Source organism: Oncorhynchus masou, chromosome 32 (genome assembly GCF_036934945.1).
Source record: "Oncorhynchus masou masou isolate Uvic2021 chromosome 32, UVic_Omas_1.1, whole genome shotgun sequence".
Classification (NCBI taxonomy): domain Eukaryota; kingdom Metazoa; phylum Chordata; class Actinopteri; order Salmoniformes; family Salmonidae; genus Oncorhynchus; species Oncorhynchus masou.
Genome location: NC_088243.1, coordinates 88338285 through 88365937, shown reverse-complemented (window position 1 = coordinate 88365937; position 27653 = coordinate 88338285). Strand labels below are relative to the sequence as shown.

At 41.0% G+C, this 27653-nt stretch overlaps 1 protein-coding gene across 1 annotated transcript in view; it reads right to left on the bottom strand.

Moving 5' to 3' along the window:
• Positions 1-1537: 1537 nt before the first annotated feature.
• The window catches only part of LOC135526775 (protocadherin-11 X-linked-like), a 309098-nt gene continuing 282982 nt past the window's right edge, over positions 1538-27653 (bottom strand). The window contains exon 7 of the mRNA XM_064955432.1: positions 1538-9072. Coding sequence (XP_064811504.1) covers positions 8627-9072 — 446 coding nt within the window. The 3' untranslated portion in view covers positions 1538-8626. The remainder of the gene's footprint in view (positions 9073-27653) is intronic.

The window sequence follows — 27653 nt, the reverse complement described above, 5'->3', positions numbered from 1 at the left end:
GGGAGCAGTTTCCTTCAAGTTATTGTTGATAAAATCAATTGCAGCAGTCAGGTCGTTGAACTTGTTAAGAGCTCCGCTTGGTAGTGTGAACCTGAGCTCGGTTGAGAAGAAGAGGCCAAACTTGACTCCCGGACCGTTGTGCAGAACCCGCTTTGCGTTACGTTATGCCTTTCGTCTCTTGGTCACAGAGGTAGTGAAGTCTGGGAAAATGGACATGGTCTCTTGCCTCGGTACTGTAAGGGTCCTGGACGTGGTAGTGATGCACTCTAATGACGAAGGGCCATGGGGAGTCACCCTCTGTTGTTCTAGCTTGCAGTGACAAATAGACACAGTCTAAGAAGGGTATTTCTTCAAGGTAGTTGTGTGGGCGGGCCCCCTCCAGACCTTCAGCAATGCCAGGCGTATGTTGTGGCGGCGTTGATGTCCTTCTTGCATTTTTGTTAATGCTCTTTAACATCAGATGAGAGTAAATTCACTGTGGCCTGAAGGGTGGTTAGGTCGTCATTGTAAGACACAGCAGAGTGCTCTAGTTTATGTATGGTAATGCCCTGTGTAGTCGTTATTACCTGTAGTGCAGCTACAGATGATTTCAGTTCTTACTTTATTAAGCACATTTCTGAGCGGAGAGTTGTGGGGAGTGTCAATTTTCGTGTCAGGTTTATCATATGTCTCTTTTGAGCCAATCCATAGCTTCTGTGAACTTCCTCAAACTAAGGGCAGCATCTTGGCCATCGCTGTCCAGTTTTAACAGTTTTTTATTTTATTTTTTTCTTGTATGTCATGTTCAGTCTTCCGCTTGCTCGCCGAGGCAAGCTTGGGCCTTGAATGAGGCCTCCTTTGGGAGGATCTCTTTTAGAGTGAGTGTTTCTTTTATCGGCCATTTCTGGGATTTGTAGAAAAGTGAAGAGTCAGATTATGAAATTAAGCTCAGCAATAGAAGTAAAGTTGTAGACTAGACTGAGGTTTTAAATAACTGAAACATGACCATTTACTCAATTAGCAACTGTGCTAGCTTGCTGACGAATGTTCGGTAGCTGAATGCGGGTTTCTTATATCAGCGATTATATCGCTTTTTTCACTGTTATGAAGAGAAACGAGATGAAAAACCGTGCTTCAGCCATTCTACCGACCAAGGCAAACAAAACTGTCAGTAGCGGACAATAATGCCTGTCTCTCCAGTTGGTAAATCGTTCAGGAAAATCCAAGGCTTTGCTGCGGCCTACGTTAGCAATCTTCCATTCAGCAATTCAATGCCATTATTACCGTTCGGAAGACCAACGAGATACGAAACTATGTCAACAATACTTAGTAAAGTGAAATTAATCAAACAATAAATTAAACTGTGTTCTAAAGTAATTAAATAAGGTTTGTCGCAACTTGGCTGAGCTCTGGGAAAAGTGTTATGTTATTCGTGCCACCAGAAATCCCTGTAACATCTTGAAGATATTGTAGTTGGTGTTAGAGGTTCATGTTAACGATAATACCAATAGATTCATCCAATACAGCAGAAAGAAACTCAAGAGTAGTCCAGACTTACTTTGACGATTCAATATTTAATGGTTCAAGTAAAATTACATGTATGGAAGGTCATTTTTTCTTAGATTTTGATGGGATATTTTACAAAGGCATGACAACACAGAGTTGATCAATACTATACTGCTGGCAAACATTTAAGCTTTCTCTCCAAGCAACCTTGAACCTGTACCCACCAATGACTAATTTACAAGCATATATATTATATAGCAGGTATTTCATATATAGATTTTATACAAGATACGTGTGTACATAAAATATTTTGGCAAGGTTCATGCCAGTATACATACACACAAAAATGCACACACACACACTCGCTGCACACACACACACTCACCAATATATGCATATGTAGCCATTTACATTAGAGCAGAGATTGTCGTCTCATTGTTTTACATTTAATTTACTTTTGATTCTCTTTTTTCATGACTGAATTCAGGTGACTAAACCTTTACTCAACAATATATAAACCAATCTTGTTAGATGCCACCTTGTCAATTCTTCTCAAAGGTACTGTTCTGTACAATATTAAAACAAAACAAATCACAAAGGTGAGGTGATATTCATCTTGTGTGTACATGCCTCATATTCATTACACATTTGAAATAGATTTTTTGTGTGTGTTTGTTAGCCATGTATTGTTAATTGCCTCAAAAGGGATATATGGTTATAACAACACAATTGGTCGATGATGGCCACATGACAACACAAATCCATCTGTTACACGTTAAAACAACTTAGGAGCATAGCAAGCTAGTGATAAAAAATGGGTAAAAATGGCCCACATGCAGATGATGATGCAAAATAACATCCCAATGAAATTATTTTATAATTAAAAAAAAAACTTCTTTTTTTTGTAAAAAACAAACAAATATTCATAGAGAAATCAATGATTTTGGAAACCCCGACGGGTGACGTTGTTTCTATCACTATGGTTACGGCGACCTGGGAGCTGGATTTTTAGAAAAGTAGAAAAAAATACTAGAGGAGGAAAACAACGCACATGACTCTCTACTAATCATTTAAGTTCTGTGGAAGTTTATCTCACTATCTTCCTTTTTTTTTGGTTCATATGTGAAACCTTTGGCACAAAGCGAAACTGACCTAAAGTGATCATCCCCTCCTGAAAGACACATTTACCTTTAAACTGCATTCCATGTCTTTAACAAATGCAGACTCTAACTCTAAGTCATGGATGAGCAAACAAATGGGGAATTCCAAATAACAAAATAACAAAAATGCCACCTGTTTTTTGAATATTTGAAAATTATATCCTATTTATTGTTCTACATTGCCTAAACATTTTTTTTTAAAGAAATGTCAAATAATTTTTGTGCATGACAAATGGCACCCTATTCCCTACATAGTGAACTACTTTTGACTAGAGCCCTATGGGCCCTGGCTAAATGTAGTGCACTAAATATATGTAGTATGTAGGGCTATATGGAGCCTTAGGTGTTGTTGATGGTAATTCAACTTTCAGGTTTTCTTCTGAAAGAAGAGTTGATTGTTTTGACTCTTGATGCCAGTGATGAAACACTTTAAGTCTCAAGCATTAACCTATCCAGATCTGTTTAGTGTGATCAATATTGACATAGGAACATTCTGTCCATCTGTGTTGCTCTGTATGAGCGTGAAACAGAGGCATCTATGTATATAATATGTACACTGAACAAAAATATCAACGCAACATGCAACAATTTCAACGATTTTACTGACTTACAGTTCATACATGGAAATCAGTCAATTTAAATGAATTCATTACATCCTAATCTATGGATTTCAAATGACTGGGAATACAGATCTGTTGGTCACACATACCTTAAAACAAAAGTAGGAGCGTGGATCAGAAAACCAGTCAGTATCTGGTGTGACCATTTTCCTCATGCTGCGTGACACATCTCCTTTGCATAGAGTTGATCAGGCTGTTGATTGTGGCCTGTGGAATGGCTGTGCGAAGTTGCTGGATATTGATGGGAATTTGGAACGTGCTGTCATACACGTCAATACTGAGCATTCCAAACATGCTCAACGGCTGACATGTCTGGTGAGTATGCAGGTCATGGAAGAACTGGGACATTTTCAGCTTCCAGGAATTGTGTAGAGATCCTTGCGACATGTGGCTGTGTATCATCAAGCTAAAACATGAGGTGATGAACGGGCCACAGGATATCTCGTCACGGTATCTCTGTTTATTCAAATTGCCATTGATAAATGCAATTGTGTTCGTTGTCCATAGCTTATTCATGCCCATACCATGACCCCACCACAACCATAGGACACTCTGATCACAATGTTGACATCAGCAAACCTCTCGCTCACATGACGTCTTACACGCTGTCTGCCATCTACGATTTAAACCATCCGTGAAGAGCACACATCTCTAGTGTGCCAGTAACCATCAAAGGTGATTATTTGCTCGCTGAAGTTGGTTACGAAGCCAAACTGCTGTCAGGTCAAGACCCTGTTGAGGACGATGAGCACACAGATGAGCTTTCCTGAGATGGTTTCTGACAGTTTGTGCACAAATTCTTTGGTTGTGCAAACCCACAGTTTCGTCAGCTGTCTGGGTGGTGGGTCTCAGGTGATCCTGCTTTAGAAGAAGCTGGATGTGGAGGTCCTGGGCTGGCATGGTTAAACATGGTCTGCGGTTGGACATAATGCCAAATTCTCTAAAGTGACGTTGGACTCGGCTTATGGTAGAGAAATTAACATGACATTTTCTGGCATCAACTCTGCTGGACATTCCTGCAGTCAGCATAACAATTGCACGGCCCCTCAAAACTTGAGACATCTGAGGCATTGTGTTATGTGACAAAACTGTACATTTTAGAGTGGCCTTTTAGAGTGGCCTCCCCAGCACAAGCACCTGTGTAATGATCATGTCATTTAATCAGCTTCTTGATATGCCACACCTGTCAAGTGGATGAATTATCTTGGCGAAGGAGAAGTGCTCACGAACAGGGATGTAAACAAATTTGTGCCATAAATTTGGGAAAAATTAGCTTTTTGTGCGTATGGAACATTTCAGGGATCTTTTATTTCGAGTCAGGAAATATGGGACCAACATCGCTTATATTTTTGTTCAGTATATATACTGTAAGTATATTGTGTGATTTTGTGTGTTTCAGTCGTTGTTAATAAGTGTCAATTTCATCATTCTATATGCGGTTGAAATCTTATTGAATCACACGTCACACATTGGCAGGCCTGTGTTCACCGTCACTGTCTGAAGGAAGCAAGTGCTTTGTGATTTGTTTGCATATGTCAGCGTACTCTGTCCTGTCTGTAGTCGTTGTCTTTGATGAAAGACAAATGTTTTTAAACATTTAACCGCAGCGAGGAGCTGCTTCAGGATGACACAGAAAGAAAACATTACTCTGCAAAAAAGGAATTGATATCCAATTCATGATTGGGACTTGGTTGGGCAGTATGTTAACCGTGTTCAATGAGTAGGATTTATTCAATTCATTAATACAAATTCAATACATTTCCTTAATTGACCAGAAGTGAGATGAAATTGACCCTGACCTTGACCCTTCCACATAACACTCTTATGACACACGCAATTTCATAAACCCGGGCTTCACTAATGCATTTCTACACTGATGGATACCTGACCCGAAGTGTAATCTGAATGCAAGCAGAGTCTCAACCAAGCGCAGACACATTTTACTGTCTAACCCTGCAGGGAGAATGGTACCCTAAACATGTCCTGTTACCGTCTAACCCTGTAGGGAGAATGGTACCCTAAACATGTCCTCTTACTGTCTAACCCTGCAGGGTGAATGGTACCCTAAACATGTCCTCTTACTGTCTAACCCTGCAGGGAGAATGGTACCCTAAACATGTCCTGTTACTGTCTAACCCTGCAGGGTGAATGGTACCCTAAACATGTCCTCTTACTGTCTAACCCTGCAGGGTGAATGGTACCCTAAACATGTCCTCTTACTGTCTAACCCTGCAGGGTGAATGGTACCCTAAACTTGTCCTGTTACTGTCTAACCCTGCAGGGAGGTACCCTAAACATGTCCTGTTTCTTTCACAAGCCGCTAGAGGACACATTTCATTTAAATATGTTAACTGGTGATGGTCATGCAATGTTTACCAAATCCATGACAGTCAGTGGTTATCCAGAATGAACTCCCTTGAAACTATGGAAATATGGTTGAATCAAAGATACAGTGGATAAAACGTAGGATAAATCATTTAAAAAAAGGGGGTATGTCAATATGCAAATATGGTTAATTCATCCTTCGAGTTTAAGGTGCTTGCATATGGATACAGAAACTCTCATTATAGTGGTTACTATCCTGACGAGATAGGGGCACAAATTAAAGCAAATAAAAAGCTATTTGCATCCAGACTCTGTATATGTCTCCACTTTTTCATTACCTGACTACTAGAAATACATTATGTTTCAGTGAGAGTAGACAACTACTACAGAGCTGTCAACCACGGCTAATACTGACTGTGGAGATCACAGCTCAAAGTAACTAGACAACTGGGAGATGTTCTTAATTGTCTCCACAGCACTCATTTACGACGCGTACAATACATGTTATATTATATGAAAGGAAGATAAATGAAGGGAAATAATGGTGGGAAAGTAAAAAAAGGAAAGAAAAGTTACAGCTCCTTGCATGGAACCTCTGTCTGTGCTGTTCAAGGCTCCTTCTCAAGAGATAGTGTAGAACATTTGTAGGTTCTTACTGGGTGGATAAGATCATGTTGAAAATTAGTAGTTTGTTTTACAGGGGAAAGATCATGTAGAAAATGGGTAGGTTCTTATTACAATGAGAAAGATAATGTAGGAAAATGTGTAGGTTCTTACTGGGTGGATAAGATAATGTTGAAAATTAGTAGTTTGTTTTACAGGGAAAAGATGATGTAGAAAAATTAGTATGTTGTAATTAAGCGGGTAAACATGTTGAGAATTAGTAGTTTGTTATTACAGGGGAAAGATCATGTAGAAAATAAGTATGTTGTTAATTAGGAGGGTAAGATCATGTTGAAGTTAGTAGTTTGTTATTACATGGGAAAGATAATGTAGACAATTAGTAGGTGGTTATTACAGGGGAAGATCATGTAGAAAATGAGTAGGTTCCTATTAGGTGGGGAAGATAATGTAGAAAATGAGTAGGTCCCTATTAGGTGGGGAATGTAATGTAGAAAATGAGTAGGTTCCTATTAGGTGGGGGAGATAATGTTGAAAATTAATATGTTGTTATTGGGTGGGGAGATCATGTAGAAAATGAGTAAGTTCCTATTAGGCGGGGAAGATAATGTTGAAAATTAATATGTTGTTATTGGGTGGGGAGATAATGTAGAAAATGAGTAAGTTCCTATTAGGCGGGGAAGATAATGTTGAAAATTAATATGTTGTTATTGGGTGGGAAGATAATGTAGAAAATGAGTAGGTTTGCAATAGAGGGCAGGGAAAGGGGTGTCAAAGGCATCATATCTCGCCATACAAGAAACATCTGAAGAGAAACAGTGTTGGGTGTATCATGGGGGATGGCACTGTACTGCATGTTTATATAAAGTGTTAGCACGACACAGAGTGAAACATTTTTTGTCCATTGAGTCTTAGGTATGTGTCTGCAGACCCCTGAACAAGACGGGATTCAATAAAGATATTCAGACGAGAGCAAAAAGTAACTTGGATCATCAGTTGGAGCTGGAGCTGAATGTCTTGCTGGATACACTAAGCAATATTTCACCAGAGATTGGACATATACAACATTCACCTTGGGTTCACAAGCTATACTGTGTGTTTGCGTTTCGTTTATCGTTAAGTAAATTGTGTGTAGGACGGTTCCGCTGAGCTGGTTCCAATACGCATAGGTGGTCAAAATTATTTTTGATTACTGATCAGCAAAAAACTCTACCAAACATAAATTATGATGTTTTAGATATTTTGCTTCTGTTGTGGATCTACTTTGGTATAGGACTACCATTTATATGATTACAGCCATTGTCAGATCCACTTCTGTGCAACATTGTGGAGACTGAGGAACAACATTGTGGAGACTGAGGAACAACATTGTGGAGACTGAGGAACAACATTGTGGAGACTGAGGTCAACATTGTGGAGACAGAGGAACAACATTGTGGAGACAGAGGAACAACATTGTGGAGACTGAGGAACAACAGTGTGGAGAGTGAGGAACAACATTGTGGAGACTGAGGAACAACAGTGTGGAGAGTGAGGAACAACATTGTGGAGACTGAGGAACAACATTGTGGAGACTGAGGAACAACATTGTGGAGACTGAGGAACAACAGTGTGGAGTGTGAGGAGCAACATTGTGGAGTGTGAGGAACAACATTGTGGAGTGTGAGGAGCAACAGTGTGGAGACTGAGGAGCAACATTGTGGAGTGTGAGGAGCAACATTGTGGAGACAGAGGAACAACATTGTGGAGTGTGAGGAACAACATTGTGGAGACAGAGGAACAACATTGTGGAGTGTGAGGAGCAACATTGTGGAGTGTGAGGAGCAACAGTGTGGAGTGTGAGGAGCAACATTGTGGAGTGTGAGGAGCAACAGTGTGGAGACTGAGGAACAACATTGTGGAGTGTGAGGAGCAACATTGTGGAGACAGAGGAACAACATTGTGGAGTGTGAGGAACAACATTGTGGAGACAGAGGAACAACATTGTGGAGTGTGAGGAGCAACATTGTGGAGTGTGAGGAGCAACATTGTGGAGTGTGAGGAGCAACATTGTGGAGTGTGAGGAGCAACATTGTGGAGTGTGAGGAGCAACAGTGTGGAGACTGAGGAACAGTTTTGTCCCTTCCTCCACATTCCATGTTCACACAATAATCAGAAACCATCAAGATACATTAGACAAACTCTGTCCCCTTACAGCCTCTTACTACTGATGTTAAATATACACCAAGATACTTTAGACAAACTGGTTGGTGGTACTCTGTCCCCTTACAGCCCCTTACTACTGATGTTAAATATACACCAAGATATTTTAGACAAACTGATTGGTGTTACTCTGTCCCCTTACAGCCCCTTACTACCGATGTTAAATATACACCGAGATATTTTAGACAAACTGGTTGGTGTTACTCTGGTCCCTTACAGCTGATGCTCATGTAAGAAGGCAGAGGATCCTCCGTTGGCTGGGGTCTGCTGGCCTGACGAAGATGAGGAAAAGCTTGCCAGAGGGATGACCTTGATGGGGTCAGACTCCTTACTCTTGCTGCTGCAGTGTCTTTCCAGAGTGTTGTAGAACTGCGGCCGGTTCATCCCTTTAGCCAGATCGTCTTTGGGCACAGACCTGCCAAGGGTATGGCACTGACGCCCATCCGTCTTGGCTCCTCTGGCCCATGGGGAGCTCTGCTGGTGCTGGAAGCCAAAGGAGGGCAGGGTAGGCAGGGTACCCGTGTTGGACGGAGACTGGAACTGGGTCACCAGGGACGGGGGCATCCAGCAGCTGTCAGAGTGGCCCAGGATCAGGCATTCCTGGGTGCACGTCTCCGAGGCTTCGGCCAGCGCCTTGGCCAGGTTCACCTCAACTATGGCTGCAGCACAAAGACATTAAACAAAGAGAATAAAATATGAAAAAGACAAGAAGAGAATGTCAACCTGTTAGAGGTCTATCTGAAGGTGACCTGTAAATGTCAACCTGTTAGAGGTCTATCTGAAGGTGACCTGTAAATGTCAACCTGTTAGAGGTCTATCTGAAGGTGACCTGTAAATGTCAACCTGTTAGAGGTCTATCTGAAGGTGACCTGTAAATGTCAACCTGTTAGAGGTCTATCTGAAGGTGGCCTGTAAATGTCAACCTGTTAGAGGTCTATCTGAAGGTGACCTGTAAATGTCAACCTGTTAGAGGTCTATCTGAAGGTGACCTGTAAATGTCCACCTGTTAGAGGTCTATCTGAAGGTGGCTTGTAAATGTCAACCTGTTAGAGGTCTATCTGAAGGTGACCTGTAAATGTCAACCTGTTGTAGAAATGAATGGCAGTAATACATGTTTGAATCATTCCAGAAGAATAAAAACAGCAGCATTTCACTTCCATTGGTTCCCTGTGTTTACCTACAACAGACAATGAATTCCCAGGAGATTATTTAAAGTTGAGAATAACTGTCTCTGGTGTTGGTGTCTGAGATTGACTTTACTGTATTCAATATTTAATGAACATCCTGTTAGCAGTTGACCTTATCCCTCAATAACACAGACCCCAAAGCAAATCAGGGGGAGAAAAATAGGTTTATTCAAAGATAACAAATCATAGTTGTTATGCTAGCAAGTAGATGGTTGATGTTCATTCTTCCCTGTAATCAGTGATTCTCCACAGAACAAAGTGGTAGGATGTAATTATTAACCCCCAACCGTAGCCTTTGGTTGACCAATTAGAATTCCTTGCAATAAAACTTGGCCAAATAACAAATATCCTGTTTCAGGCTCAATGTATAGAGCATTCGAACCAATGAAAACGTGCCACATGTAGCTATGAGTTCAGGACTGAAACCCCAAACAGAGATTCTAAACAGATATTGAACTGAAAAACAATTATTTCCATTGATCGTTAATTCCCTATTCCCTACCTTGACCTCTAGTCCTCTGCATTGTGTGTTATCTTTAAATATTTCTTACAATCCCAAAGCATTTTTTTTAAAATCACTGTCACCATGGCACACCTTGCTTTCTGTGGTCTATTCGACATTCAATAAATCTGGTCAGTTACAATAACTCAAAAATGTGAACATCACAAAATGACATGAATCCACATTTAGGATTATTGTTAGGATTCTTGTTAGCATATTTGTGGTGCAAGGTACAATGAGTATAGTTATGAGCGATAGAGGATTTGGGGAGGGAGAAATCAAGGCACTCCAACTATCTTGTCTCATTATGCTCGAGCTGACATCACATGTGAAATGAGTCCAGGAAGAGATAGAGGCCTCAACATTGAGCCCCAGCAATAAAAGCTGCCAACTCTGGTAATTAGAATGTAAAACAGTATGCAACACAACAAACAGGAGCCCACAGTGTTATAGTTCTGAGACACTCAGAGGAAAAGAGGAGTGGTCCTTGCTATGACATCACGTCCTCCAGGTCTCGGCTTCAATCTATCGCAAAGAGATAATTTTGCATATAGGCATAAGTAACAATGTCATAAATAATTGAATGGTCCTAGGTCTGTGTCTATGGCTTTGAGATCTCACATTAGAAGTTGAGCATGCTCTGTTTAATTAAATTCCCTAGTCAGCTCAAAATTTTAAACAATGATTTTTCTCAATAGCGAAGTTATTGTATTACTGCTCCATTCCAATTACAAAACCAAACTTTTGAGGGGTGATTACTGATATCCAACCAAAACTCCCAAATCCTATTTGTTTGCAATACTTAATTGCATTCTTTAAGTGAGGAGCTATATGTTAATTTATTGAATATAACAAAAGCCAACCTGCTTATAATGAACAAGAACTGGTGAAAAATGTGTAGATTCATTCAAATTGCCAGCAGATACATGGAGTCCCCTGGTGCATGGAGTCTGATCTGAAATATAGAGTTGGATTCAATCTGTATCGCTGAAGTGGTTGACATTTAAAGACAATGTTCCTTTGTTAAGGGGAAGACTGAATTTACGATAAACGCAAATCTAGCGCACAATATGTAATGCTTCATCAATCCAGATTGAATAGAGACCTAAAACCTCTCAATAATGGCCTGCTCAGCCCCCCAGCCTTTGAGTCTGAGTGAATACATCTCCTGAGCATTAAATGTGTCACCTTTCAGAGGGTCACTAACTTCATTAAAGGGGGAAAAAAAATGATGCATCTCACTGAACAAGCACAATCAGGCCAAGTCCTTACTATATTCCCCGAGTCAATCATTTGATAGCAGTGATTTTTTTTTCTGTTGTAGTTGTCTTTGCCAAGGAATTGTTCTTTTTTTTTCCTGAAGGGAAAAACAACATTAAAATAGGTACCCATTATTCAACACACACACACACGCACACAAACACACACACACACACACACACACGCACACACACACACACGCGCACACACACACACGCACACACGCACACACACACACACGCACACACACGCACACACGCACTCGACAAAGCCTCGATACATTTGCAAGGAACACTAGTGCCTCCCCCTCAAAACATAAGTGATCGGTACAAAGAATGGGGAACTTCACATAATACGAGGGTAAGGTATTTGGTGCGGCAGTGCTTTCCCTGGGTGAAGTCACAGTGAGAGATGTCATTGCTGCTGTGACAACAGCCAGAGGAGTGCTGCTATGTCTGTTTGTGACATTTCACATTAAACAGCTCAAAGGGAATGGAGTCTGTATCAGTTTCCACTCCACAGGGACCAGGGCTACGACCCGAAAGACACCCTATTCCCATTACAGGGCACTACTTTTAATATAGTAGGTGGTGCCTCAGTAGGTGGTGCCTCAGTAGGTGGTGCCTCAGTAGGTGGTGCCTCAATAGGTGGTGCCTCAGTAGGTGGTGCCTCAGTAGGTGGTGCCTCAGTAGGTGGTGCCTCAATAGGTTGTGCCTCAGTAGGTGGTTCCTCAGTAGGTGGTGCCTCAGTAGGTGGTGCCTCAATAGGTGGTGCCTCAATAGGTGGTGCCTCAATAGGTGGTGCCTCAATAGGTGGTGCCTCAGTAGGTGGTGCCTCAGTAGGTGGTGCCTCAGTAGGTGGTGCCTCAATAGGTGGTGCCTCAGTAGGTGGTGCCTCAATAGGTGGTGCCTCAGTAGGTGGTGCCTCAATAGGTGGTGCCTCAGTAGGTGGTGCCTCAGTAGGTGGTGCCTCAATAGGTGGTGCCTCAATAGGTGGTGCCTCAGTAGGTGGTGCCTCAGTAGGTGGTGCCTCAGTAGGTGGTGCCTCAATAGGTGGTGCCTCAATAGGTGGTGCCTCAGTAGGGCTCCGGTCAAAAGCAGTGAACTATGTAGGGAATATGGTGCCATTTTGGTCAATGGGTGTTCTGGTTAGTGGGTGATCTGGTTAGTGGGTGATCTGGTTAGTGGGTGATCTGGTCAATGGGTGATCTGGTTAGTGGGTGATCTGGTCAATGGGTGATCTGGTTAGTGGGTGATCTGGTTAGTGGGTGATCTGGTTAGTGGGTGATCTGGTCAGTGGGTGATCTGGTGAGTGGGTGATCTGGTTAGTGGGTGATCTGGTCAATGGGTGATCTGGTGAGTGGGTGCTCTGGTTAGTGGGTGATCTGGTTAGTGGGTGCTCTGGTTAGTGGGTTATCTTGTTAGTGGGTGATCTGGTTAGTGGGTGATCTGGTTAGTTGGTGCTCTGGTTAGTGGGTGCTCTGGTTAGCGGGTGATCTGGTTAGCGGGTGATCTGGTTAGCGGGTGCTTTGGTTAGTGGGTGCTCTGGTTAGTTGGTGATCTGGTTAGTGGGTGCTCTGGTTAGTGGGTGATCTGGTTAGTGTGTGCTCTGGTTAGTGGGTGCTCTGGTTAGTGGGTGATCTGGTCAGTGGGTGATCTGGTCAGTGGTTGATCTGGTCAGTGGGTGATCTGGTCAGTGGGTGATCTGGTCAGTGGGTGATCTGGTCAGTTGTTGATCTGGTCAGTGGGTGATCTGGTCAGTGGGTGATCTGGTCAGTGGGTGATCTGGTCAGTGGGTGATCTGGTCAGTGGGTGCTCTGGTCAAGAGTGTGCAAATCTGTCATCAAGACAAAGGGTGGCTACTTAGAAGAATCTAAGGTCTAAAATATATATTTTGTTACTACATAATTCCATGTGTGTTATTTCATAATTTTTGAAGTCTTCACTATTTTTCTACAATGTAGAAAATAGTTAAAATACAGAAATACCCTTGAATGAGTAGGTGTGTCCAAACTCTTGACAAGTTCTGTGTACTTCCATAATTTTCTTTCAACTGGTACTGTGGGGCGGGGCCTTCAGACACAACTGGTACTGTGGGGCGGGGCCTTCAGACACAACTGGTACTGTGGGGCGGGGCCGTCAGACACAACTGGTACTGTGGGGCGGGGCCTTCAGACACAACTGGTACTGTGGGGCGGGGCCTTCAGACACAACTGGTACTGTGGGCGGGGCCTTCAGACACAACTGGTACTGTGGGGCGGGGCCTTCAGACACAACTGGTACTGTGGGGCGGGGCCTTCAGACACAACTGGTACTGTGGGGCGGGGCCTTCAGACACAACTGGTACTGTGGGGCAGGGCCTTCAGACACAACTGGTACTGTGGGGCGGGGCCTTCAGACACAACTGGTACTGTGGGGCGGGGCCTTCAGACACAGCTGGTACTGTGGGGCGGGGCCTTCAGACACAACTGGTACTGTGGGGCGGGGCCTTCAGACACAACTGACATGTACGTGTTTGTGTTCATCACACCTTTGCACATAGTGTGTGACCCAAACTGTTGGGACGCTACAGACAAAATTTGGGAGATCAGCTGTACCGACTGCAGACGATTCCCAAAACGCTTTCGGGGTAGCAAAAGGAGAACACCAAACGTATACGTTTAGAGTCTTAACTTTCGATAGTGGGGGTCGTAATAGTTTGTAGTTTGCTAAACCATTCAAACGCTACAGTCAACTTTATGACAAGACCAATTGTCGGGATGTCTCACGGTCTGAAAAACACAGCTCTAGCTCTGTCACCTTTCACCACAGATATCTCTAACTTCAACTGACAGATTTTTTGAGAAACGTTTTATTATGCTAATTTTATTTTTGCGGGTGGCGGACATTGACCTTAGGGGGTTGAATCTGAATTAGAAACATTTCCCAAACAAATACAAGGATGTTTACCACCATAGCTGGTTAAATCTGAAACAAGTTCACAATTAAGACTTTAACAAATACAAGGATGTTTACCACCATACCACCATAGCCTGGCAACCTGGGGCGGCAGATACCCTAGTGGTTAGAGTGTTGGACTAGTAACCAAAAGGTTGCAAGATCAAACCCCAGAGCTGACAAGGTAAAAATAAAAAACAAGGCACTAGGCATTTAACCCATTTTTGTACACCCAGTATGCTGTAACTCTTTACATTGGGGCAGCAGGGTAGCCTAGTGTGTTGGACTAGTAACTGAAAGTTTGCAAGTTCAAAATCCCCGAGCTGACAAGGTACAAATCTGGTTCAAAACTGCCCCTGAACAAGGCAGTTAACCCACTGTTCCTAGGCCATTATTGAAATTAAGAATATGTTCTTAACTGACTTGCTTCACTAAATTAAGAACATCTGCAACAGGTTCACTATTAAGACCTGCCCACAAAATGAATAAAGAGAGACGTATAAATAATGTAGATTGTAATTACCAAGACTTTATCATCTTCTATTGCCTCAACACTCCAACTGTACATCAGGATAGGCAAATGGATGGCCATTTTAAATACTGGGACTGTTTAACCCCATAGGCACTAGACAAAAGGGACCGATGCTATTTTGTTCCACTACAGACCTAAGTCACAAGCATCATTTTGTGTAAGAAGACCCATGTTTCATTTGACACCAGAATCAGAGAAAAAAATAACCAGATATTAAATACTCCCTGGATGTGTTTCATTTCCTCAGCACTCTCTCAACATTCATATTTCAGCCCCTCAAGACCCATCTCATGTGAGTGATTGATAGTTTCAGAGATGGGATGCACATGATTTCATGATACATTTATGAAATTACAAACTTAAAAGACAGACAGGCGTATCCCATGTTTCCCGTGGAATGTAAACAGGCAGGGTAATAAGTGAAATGCCACGGTAAAAACCATCACAGCATCCGTCTGTCTGGAAACCATGACATATCCCATTCAGCGGTGTATATCTAGCCAAACAGTTTCCAGGGCCTTCAGAGTTGGTTACTATGGAGATTAAATTACCCCAGTTATTTGCAGCTAACCCAATTTTATTTCGTTTTTCTTTACTTTTATCAGAAGATAAGGAAGGGTATAATCTCGGAGAAGGCAATAAAGGGTGACAAGCGTTGTCATTGTCACCAGCGACAAGGGCATGAGCAGTGGGCGAGAGAGAGTCAATATGAAACTGTGAGGCAATGAAAAAGGGTTGTGTGCATTGGAAAGATGTAGGTTCTTTGCCGATGTGTCAGGGAGGTCAACGTGGCTGTGTAGGAGGTTTGGCTGATGTGTCAGGGAGGTCAACGTGGCTGTGTAGGAGGTTTGGCTGATGTGTCAGGGAGGTCAACGTGGCTGTGTAGGAGGTTTGGCTGATGTGTCAGGGAGGTCAACGTGGCTGTGTAGGAGGTTTGGCTGATGTATCAGGGAGGTCAACGTGGCTGTGTAGGTCTTTGCCGATGTGTCAGGGAGGTCAACGTGGCTGTGTAATAGTACATGAAGTGGAGGAATTTGGACAACATTGTGAAATGCCTAAAATAATGTTATGAATGGTGTTTATCACAGTTACTTTGTTATGGATTTCACCGGCCCAGCTCTCATAGAGAAGACTGCATTGGTGAGGGTGGCATTGTCCTTTTCCCTCTGTCTTTCTACTTTTCAACAGCAGGTAACGAATGGGCTCCTTAAAACAGACAATGCATCTGAGATAAGGAGGAAAAAGGTCATTCATATATACTCCAGGCTAATTTCATGTGATGCATTCACCAAGGTTCATCGTCACACAATGGCCAGTCCCTGAGCTGAGTATGTATTTATCAGCACTTCAGGGACCCATACTGTTACACTCCTGCAATCCATCTCCCCTCGTCCGCTCCATCTCTCCCCCTCTCCTGTTCTCTCGTATTTGACCCATTGTAACTGAGAGTAATTGCAGGTAGAAAACAACATCTAATGATTGCTTTATCTGGGAGTTGAGAACAGAAAAGTCACAGAGAGGTACTTTCAACAAAGGACAATGTCTGTTGTTTTTTTTTTTTTTTGACACACAATTTCAGACAACAAAGAATATTATTGACTGGGTTGAGATTAGAACACCCAAACAAATAACAAAGGAACAAAGATAGGACAAAGTGCACAGAGAAAGAAAGGATTACCCAGAACACCCTGTGTCAAACACTTGTTTCGCTCTTTTTGTTAGTGTTGATTAAATACATGTTGCTGGATTGAAGAGACAGCTTTTTTTTTATCTCGACATAAACACCCCCTTGGACAATATATAGACTTAATTGAATATAAATGCAGTAGTCAATCATCCAGCCATGCTGTTCAACTACCCTGTCCTTTTACTTTCTGTCTGACCGCATAGAAATGTGCAACAAGTTATACCTACTGCTCTGCTCTGTAGCTAGGATTTCTATCAACAAAAACATAATCAGCAATTAGTCAGTCATGGGCTAATCTTTTTTTTTTAAATGTACATCCACAATTTACTTTCCAAATCCCAACAGCATACATTCATGGAAGAGGCAAACAACTCCACAGCTATTCTTTCTTTCTGAAAGTCTGACATCATAATTAAAGGCTCTATAATGCTGATGTCAATCAATACAAACAGAAACAACAATAATGGGCCAAGCTGTTTTCATTCTATCCGTGGTGACCCTTGACTTTTCGTTTTTTCTTCTGCGTTGTCGTGGTGACGGTACTGATTGATCTCCTTCGTTACGTGAGATGACCTTGAGGACCTGAGGGATGAACGGTGATCATGGGGGCTGTCAGCATCAACACAATCAGTGCTGACCAAACACACATACACCCCGTCCCAAAAACGCCACCCTATTCCCTATATAGAGCACTATTTTTTTTTTCAACCAGGGCCCCATAAGGTATCTCATAGGGATATGGTCAAAAGTAGTGAGCTACGTAAGGCATAGGGTGGTGTTTAGGATGCAGACACAGCATGGGACTAGCAGAACAATCAGCCCTAATCACCATAATGGCAGAGGTTGCTAGACTGAAGGAGGAGCGGTATTCCATCTCAGCCACGCATTTTTGATCTTGGCAAAGAACAGTGATTATATATATATTGTGTAGGTGTGTAGCTACAGAGAAGTAACTCATGTATGCCTATTTATCAAGAGGAAACTAAACCTGTTCTTCCCTTAAAATTCATTGCAGCTAAATTAAATGTCTGAAATGTTTGCGACTGAAGATTTATGTAAAATGGAGACTGTAGTAAACTTTTATAGAAAGTAGATGAAATAGTTTGATAGAGTGAGATTTAACCTATAGATATTGTCTGAGGAGAGAAATTACATAGAAAATGCACTAGCTTACACTGACATACTTTGGGCCTATAGAAGGGTAAATGGCCTAATGCGTCCACCTGGATGAGCAGTAGTTGTTGAACCATAGTACCTATAGTATACTCTAGTAAAGTTATTGTACGGTCAGTCTGTGATTCAAATGAAAAGAGGCCTTCACAAAGGACAGCGAACTAGCTTACAAGCCGTGTGTTAGACTGGTTACATTCTATACATGTAACAAGCATTTATCACACTGACCAATTGTGCTCCCAATTATTATGGAAAACAAGAATGAATAAAATAAACATTGAAGTGCTTCTCTGCTCTCTGAATAATATGTACCTTCAATGCATTTCCGTGGAGGAGAGAAGGAGGTCAAATAAACTATGTGCCACTGAATATGTTACATATGTTTCAGTCATTAATGATGTGTTCCTTTTTTCCCCTTAGCCATACATTATTGTTATTGGCTCAGTGGTCAGGCAGATAGTAAGTGGATAGAATGGCGTCAACGGAGTCCATCTTTCAACTGTTAACTGGCAGGCAGGAAGCAAGATGCCAAACGCTGGTGTCATCATCTCTGTACATGAGTGATCTAAGACGCTGTATAATCTTTAACACCGCATCGCCACAGAGGGGATGGTAAAAGATAAGCAACCGTCTACTGCTGGGTTTTTCATTTGTGTTTCTGAAGTAAATCCATCTAAAGTAACGAGGCTTTCAATTTACCTTGACTTACATTCTCGAACCAGGAACAATGACCTCCAGTAAAATGTAAATTACTTTTGCGGGCCAAAAATATTGGCAAGCAATTCAGGTGCTGCTTAAATGTGTAATCCATAAGGTGTGGCCACGCACACACGCACGCGCACACACACACACACACACACACACACACACACACACACACACACACACACACACACACACACACACACACACACACACACACACACACACACACACACACACACACACACACACACACACACACACCTCAAACGCATAGCTGAGTAGAACAATCCCGTACTGGTTCTGGATAGCACCATGCTTTTCTAGGAGTGTAGCTATGTTGTGTGAGAACATGACTAATACGAGGGGCAGACGACTGTACTTCAGGCCCCCACACATATCTTCTCTTTAAAGGTTTGCCTTTTTTGAAGCGGTACATTGTCTCCTCATGGTGCAAGTATTAATTTTTTCACTAAAACCTCTCTTGAATAATGAATTCTGTCCTATTTCTACTCAGTGATAGGTCCACTGGCTGTCTGTCCAGGGCTTGTCCCGGAAAGGGCAAAGCTTTCAGAGAAAGAGTTCACTGCTAACCATGGATCATTTATATATATATATATTTGTATATATATATATATGTATATATTTTTATATATATATATATATTTATATATATTTATATATATATATATATATATATATATATATATATATATATATATATATATATATATATATATATATATATATATATATATATATATATATATAAATATATATAAATATATATAAAAAAAAATACATATATATATATATCAGTGTGTTGGAACAGGAAACTATAACAGTGTATCACCGAATACCATGAAAGCACACTGACACGTTTTGATTCAATAAACCAGAGGTTCGTGACTAGTTTTTGACGCGGACTTCACTGCCGTTTCTCCAGCCATACATAGCACCGTTTGGGTATACACGTTAACGGCAACAAAAATGCCTCTTTCGGGTGACAGTAACTCCCTTTCAAAAAAATCACAGAGGTAGTTATATGTTTGAGGTTTGTGTTAATGTTTCTGTTTCTGTCGGTAAGTTCCTGTTTTGGCGAGCTGAGCGCAGGCTCCTTGTCAACGCACTGTCATTGGAGGATCCACAACAACACAGAAAGAAAATATACTAGAAATATGAGTTGATTTCTCCAGAGTAAGAAGTCAGGGATTCTCCCTGGGATTCTGCTGGAATTCATTTCAACTCACACAGTGACGAAAGACTCCCGATTCAGACTCCATTGAAACAAACGCAGCTACGGCAATATCCACTCTTATGACATTATTTCAGTGTTACAATGTATATTTCCTTTTGTATGCAACTCTGAAAACTAAAGTACGGTCAAATTGAGTGGATTCATACTATGCTATTCTATGCTATTCATGCTGTTCATACTATTCATACATATATAGAATTCCATCCATGCTGATGAAGATAATGCACAAGAGGACAGAATATTATAACATTCCATAGGGGAGGGGCCAATAAAAATAGCTATGCCACTCTATTGCTCCAGAGACTGAAAAACATTGACCCCAATGGCTTTTTCTGTTTCGCCCAAGGCACAAACTATTAAACATTAGCATAACACTACACACCTGATTTTATGGATATGCCCTAAGACTAGCAGTCCCTCACTTCCCTGTTTCATCTGTCTTTTCCTGCCTCCCCTCAACACATCTACTGATCTGTCTACCTCCCCTAACCTCAACACTTCTACTGATCTGTCTTCCTCCCCTCCCCTAACCTCAACACTTCTACTGATCTGTCTTCCTCCCCAACCTCAACACTTCTACTGATCTGTTTTCCTCCCCAACCTCAACACTTCTACTGATCTGTCTTCCTCCCCTAACCTCAACACTTATATCAATCTGTCTTCCTCCCCTAACCTCAACACGTCTTTCAACTACAGTTACATTTGAGTCATTTAGCAGACTGTCATTTAGCACACTGTCATTTAGCAGACTGTCATTTAGCAATGTGAGCTCAGAGAATCCATGGCTCATCCTATGCTGCATGACATCATCAGACTGGCCTGCAGTCTATTTCAGGCCGGCACTGTGTTACTCACTCTATAAAGACACCAACAGCATCTCTATGTTAATATTCTATTCACTGAGAGAAGACAGACACCACTCTATAAAGACACCAACAGCATCTCTATGTTAATATTCTATTCAATGAGAGAAGACAGACACCACTTCATAAAGAAACCACTTCATAAAGACACCAATAACATCTCTATGATAATGTCCAATTTTTTTATTTCACCATTATATAACCAGATAGGCCAGTTGAGAACAAGTTCGATGAGGGAAGACAGAAACTTCCTTCTGATACATGTAATTGCCCTATTGTTGTATTGTTATTATTATTAGTGTTACTATTATCATTATTGTTATTAATAGTGATATTCTTATTCTTATTATTGGTGTTATTATTATCAGTATTGTTATTATTATTATTATTATTAGTGGTATTATATTATTATTATTATTATTATGGTTATTATTATTGGTATTGTTATTGTTATGTATTATTATTATTATTATTATTATTATGGGTATTATTATTGTTATTGTTATTGTTATTTATTATTATTGTTATTGTTATTTATTATTATTATTGGTGTTGTTATTATCATTGTTGTTATTCTTTGTATTATTATTATTGGTGTTGTTATTATCATGGTTGTTATTCTTTGTATTATTATTATTGGTGTTGTTATTATCATTGTTGTTATTCTTTTTATTATTATTATTGGTGTTGTTATTATCATTGTTGTTATTCTTTTTATTATTATTATTGGTGTATTTATTATCATTGTTGTTATTATTATTAGTAGTATTATTGTTATTATTATTATCATTATTGGTGGTACTATTATTATTATTGTTGTTGTTGTTATTATTATTATAAATAGTGTTATTTGTTATTATTAGTATTATTGTTATTTATTAGTGTTATTATTATTATATGTGTTATAATTATTATTATTGATGATATTATTATTATTTGTTGTTGTTATTATTATTATTGTTATTTATTAGTGTTATTATTATTATATGTGTTATAATTATTATTATTGATGATATTATTATTATTTGTTGTTATTATTATTGTTGGTGTTATTATTATTGTTGTTATTGTTGCTGTTATTATTATTATTATTACTGCTGTTATTATTGGTATTACTCATATTGTTATTATTATTATTAGTAGTAGAAGTATCGTTATTATTTGTAATACTGTTAATTAGCTGAACCTTATCAGGTAGGACAATTTACCTTTCAATGAAAACTCATCTCCTTCAATGACCTTGGGCATAACACGTGAATACTTCTAATAGAGCCATTTCCATCACATCCAGTTACAGGTGTCATTTAGGTGTCATTTAGGAATGAACTGAAACTCAATTTGAACTCAACTCTGCATTGAATAGGAATGAATTGAAACTCAATTCGAACTCAACTCTGTATTGAATAGGAATGAATTGAAACTCAATTTGAACTCAACTCTGTATTGCATAGGAATGAACTGAAACTCAATTTGAACTCAACTCTGCATTGATGTCAGTTGTTTATGTCAGTTCAGTTCAACCATTCTCTTCAATCCCTTCATCAAGACTAGACTGAAAGACACCGAATCACAGCTGTCCCCTAGCTATCTAGAAGGCCGGAATGACAAATGTATCACCAGCATGTTGTTAGTCAGTCTGACCAGTGTTGGTAGTGAATTGTAATGTTCTGGAATTCCGACTACACGATGGCATAAATGCCTGGGGCGGCAGGGTAGCCTAGTGGTTAGAGCGTTGGACTAGGAACCGCAAGGTTGTGAGTTCAAACCCCTGAGCTGACAAGGTACAAATCTGTTGTTCTGCCCCTGAACAGGCAGTTAACCCACTGTTCCCAGGCCGTCATTGAAAATAAGAATTTGTTCTTAACTGACTTGCCTGGTTAAATAAAGGTAAAAATAAAACAAAATACTGTAAACATGTTTGTTCTTTTGAAGTGTGAGGGGGTTATATGGGGGCCCTGAGGGGCCACGTTAAATCCACTTGGCAACTTGGGTTCACCATAGGCTTGATTTGAGAAACATACCTTTACTATCACTCAGAGGATACACAGTACTCATCTAATGTTCAGGCATAATAAATAGAAGGAAACCGCATCAATTATTTTTTCTGCCTCCCAAATGGCACACTATTCCCTACATAATACACCACTGTGGGCCCTGGTCACATAGTATACCTCTGTGGGCCCTGGTCACATAATACACTGCTGTGGGCCCTAGTCACATAGTACATCACTGTGGGCCCTGGTCAGATAGTACACCACTATTGGCCCTGGTCATATAGTACACGACTATGGGCCCTGGTCAGATAGTACATCCCTATAGGCCCTGGTCACATAGTACACCACTATAGGCCCTGGTCACATAATACACCACTATAGGCCCTGGTCACATAGTACACCACTATAGGCCCTTGTCACATAATACACCACTATAGGCCCTGGTCACATAATACACCACTATGGGCCCTGGTCACATAGTACACCACTATAGGCCCTGGTCACATAATACACCACTATAGGCCCTGGTCACATAGTACACCACTATAGGCCCTGGTCACATAATACACCACTATGGGCCCTGGTCACATAATACACCACTATGGGCCCTGGTCACATAATACACTGCTGTGGGCCCTGGTCACATAATACACCACTATGGGCCCTGGTCACATAGTACACCACTATAGGCCCTGGTCACATAATACACCACTATGGGCCCTGGTCACATAGTACACCACTATAGGCCCTGGTCACATAATACACCACTATGGGCCCTGGTCACATAATACACTGCTGTGGGCCCTGGTCACATAGTACACCACTATGGGCCCTGGTCACATAATACACCACTATGGGCCCTGGTCACATAATACACCACTATGGGCCCTGGTCACATAGTACACCACTATGGGCCCTGGTCACATAATACACCACTATGGGCCCTGGTCACATAGTACACCACTATGGGCCCTGGTCACATAATACACCACTATAGGCCCTGGTCACATAGTACACCACTATGGGCCCTGGTCACATAATACACCACTATGGGCCCTGGTCACATAATACACCACTATGGGCCCTGGTCACATAGTACACCACTATGGGCCCTGGTCACATAATACACCACTATGGGCCCTGGTCACATAGTACACCACTATAGGCCCTGGTCACATAATACACCACTATGGGCCCTGGTCACATAGTACACCACTATGGGCCCTGGTCACATAATACACCACTATGGGCCCTGGTCACATAGTACACCACTATAGGCCCTGGTCACATAATACACCACTATGGGCCCTGGTCACATAATACACCACTATGGGCCCTGGTCACATAATACACCACTATAGGCCCTGGTCACATAATACACCACTATGGGCCCTGGTCACATAATACACCACTATGGGCCCTGGTCACATAGTACACCACTATAGGCCCTGGTCACATAATACACCACTATGGGCCCTGGTCACATAGTACACCACTATAGGCCCTGGTCACATAATACACCACTATGGGCCCTGGTCACATAATACACCACTATGGGCCCTGGTCACATAATACACCACTATGGGCCCTGGTCACATAATACACCACTATAGGCCCTGGTCACATAATACACCACTATGGGCCCTGGTCACATAATACACCACTATGGGCCCTGGTCACATAGTACACCACTATAGGCCCTGGTCACATAGTACACCACTATGGGCCCTGGTCACATAATACACCACTATAGGCCCTGGTCACATAGTACACCACTATAGGCCCTGGTCACATAGTACACCACTATAGGCCCTGGTCACATAGTACACCACTATGGGCCCTGGTCACATAATACACCACTATAGGCCCTGGTCACATAGTACACCACTATAGGCCCTGGTCACATAATACACCACTATGGGCCCTGGTCAAAAGGTAGTGTACTCATAAGGAATAGGGTTCCATTTGGGACACAGACTCAGCCCACATAGGCTGTAATGGAAAAACAATAAAAGTCATATTGGCCCTGCTATGCAGCCAAAGCAGCCCCAGAGAGCCGAGCCGACGAGGTGCCAATCACCTGGCTGTCATTCCACATGCTGCTGTGTTCCATCTGAGAATCATAGGAGATGCAGCAGTGAATCATCAGCCAATGGCTCCCTGTTGGTAAATGTTGATTTAGGACATTTCTCCCGCCCCACCCCCCTCCCCGCCAACCATCCACGAACAGCAATGGTGTTTTGTAAGTCCTAAATGTGAGATGGGAATCAAGGAATAGGTACCATTTAATTAAAAAATAATAATAATTCAAATTCAGATGAATGAATTTCTTGGACTGAAACATTTTTGTGTTCCTTGATTTTTGCTCTTCAGGACCTAGGCAACAGCATGGTTTATTTTTATAGTCAAGATTTGAATTCAACTGACGTCCTCTAGGTGTCTATCTGTACCTGTCAAAACATTATGAACCCCGTTTAATCATAATCCCATAACGTAATGAAAGTCAGATGGGTCATTAAAATCATGATATCATCCACAATGTGGTCGTTCAGCTATAATTCAATACATATGTGTAACCAGAGAATAAGCATTCGACTTCCACTAATTTACACTAGATTCTGTCCATGATCCTCCCTCTGATTCGTCTCTGTTTCAAAGCAGAGACGACCTGCTCATCACCATACTAATACAACAGATAACTTGCTAAAAGTCAAACATGATAATTTCAGCAGAAACGTGTTCATGTCAAATCATGTGAGACAGGTGTACTAGGCCCTTCTAACCCAGAAATGTCAAGCCGAAGAGTTCCGGAATGTCGTACCAAAACAAAGGCAGAATATTGGACAAGTTACAGCCACTGCATGGGTGTGACATTGCTTTAGAAATAAATATGAGCTAATTTTTGTTTATTTAACTAGGCAAAACAGTTAACAAACAAATTCCTATTTACAGTGACAGCCTACCCCAGCCAAACCCAAACCCGGACGACGCTGGGCCAAATGTGCGCTTCCCTATGGAACTCCCAATCACAGCTGGTTGTGATACAGCCTGGAATGGAACCAAGGACTGTAGTGAAGACTCTAACACTGAGATGCAGTGCCTTAGACCGCTGCACCACATATTGCTTAGTATTGCCTGAAATTGTCTGGGTTCCAGTTCTCAGGGAGCTGAAAGGGGAATGTCAATGATTTTAATTACCTCTGTGAGAACGGATGCCGTTGAACAGCACTTTGTGCTCTGAACACTATATTCAAGGATAGAGAGAAAACGGACAACAGGAAATGCTCTGTACCAAAGTTAGGTAGTTTAAGGGAGGGAACTTAATGTTCAACATCATTTCATAGAACGTCCTTCAACTAAAGATTCCTTGGTATTGTTCCGCTGTTCTGAGAATCTCCTCCTCCTCCTCCTCATATGTCTTCTACGTGATGTATTTACCTCTCTGATCTCTGAAGTGAATGAACACTGTGTATTCAGACTCAGAGAAGACTGGCTATTGGGCATCCATCTCCTTGGCAAGCTGCAAACTCCTTTACTCATTTGCTTGTGGGTGAAAAGGGCGTTTTTTATTATTTTTTATTCATTGATCCATTACTCAAATATATTCAGACATCAAACCCATACTTTAAGAGAATGATTGGGGAATTAGACATCAGAACAACATCATGCACTAACACCAGTTTATTGTTTTAAAGAAGAGGGAAAGTCTTGTGACAAGTACTCTTCAAAAGTATTTTTTTATTTTTTTTATTTTTTAATCGGTGGCTGAATATAATATTGAGGATGTGCTGCTCAAGAGCTGGGGAGAATGTATGCTTAGGGTTGTCTGCCTTCATGGGTTTCATTTATTCCACAGCTGCTGGGCTGCAACAGCTTTCATACAGGAACAAGGTGGAACAATTACCATTTAAAGTGGCTCCTCTCCCTAACCAACGGCCTCTTCTTCTTCCATTTTTATAAGAACATTTTCATTCATTGTCATTATAAAGAATATTGTTTGAGAGCAAAGCGTTTTCTAAGAGGAGTTGTTTGAGGTATTATTGAAGAGCTTGAGTAGAATAGACAGTGTGTTGAGTGTCTAGAAGTCAACTGGTTTGGATTGTGAGGTGAAGTACTGGACAAATCATTAAGGAAAATAACTTCTAAAGAGATAGACCTGTCATACATATTGAATAGTTAATTGATATTGAGAGGCACATCATAAAAAGAATACATTCTCCTCTCCTTATTTACTACTTGTTACACAATACCAACAACAAATGGTGGTAAACTCAGGAAGACACACAACAACAAAAAACAAAAAAAAACATTTATTTTCCGAACCTGGCTGCTTGCCTTTTTGTAAACCGAAAATACCTATGGAGGGGGATGTTTTTTCTTTGAAGGAGAAATCCATTGTGTCAACAGACACAACTTCTTTTTTGAGGTGTGCAGTGATGTCTGCACTGCTCTGATAAGTGTTTATTCCAAGTCAACAGTCATTTGCAAACGTAGACGGCTGTATACACATTCACTCTATATTGTTAATTAATTCAGTAGTTTTTGCTGTCCACAGCCTTTGAAGTCTTCCCAGGTTTTTAATGGAATAAAATACCAATAACAAGGAGGCTGTCTGTTGTCCTTTTCTATGAACAGAAGAGTTGGACAGTGCATCAGTTATTTGCAAATAGAGTAAATCAATTAAGTCCACCAGAATAACAACACTGAATAACATCCAGGCTATGAAACAAAGACAAGTTTTCTCATTAATAACGTGAATGAAAAGTCGAAACAAAAATAAAGAGTATATGTTCATTAGATTGCATGGTGAAGGGCTTGTGTTTGTGTCAGATTTCAACAAGTCCAATCTACATGTTTTTACTGTATTTTGGAAGTGACTGACATGACTACTTCATTTATTATAGCTGATTGGTAATGGATGTGTATAACCGCTGTTACTTCCACTTTTTCTAGTTGCAGCTCTTTCAGTAGGATGTTAAAAACCTCTCTAGGGTATGTGGGACGTCCCACCTGGCCGACATCCAGTGAAATCCAGAATCAAATACAGAAATTCTCATTATAAAAATTCAGTATTTTACATAGCTTTAAAGATTAACTTATTGTGAATCCAACCACGGTGTCAGATTTCAAAAAGGATTTTCGGTGA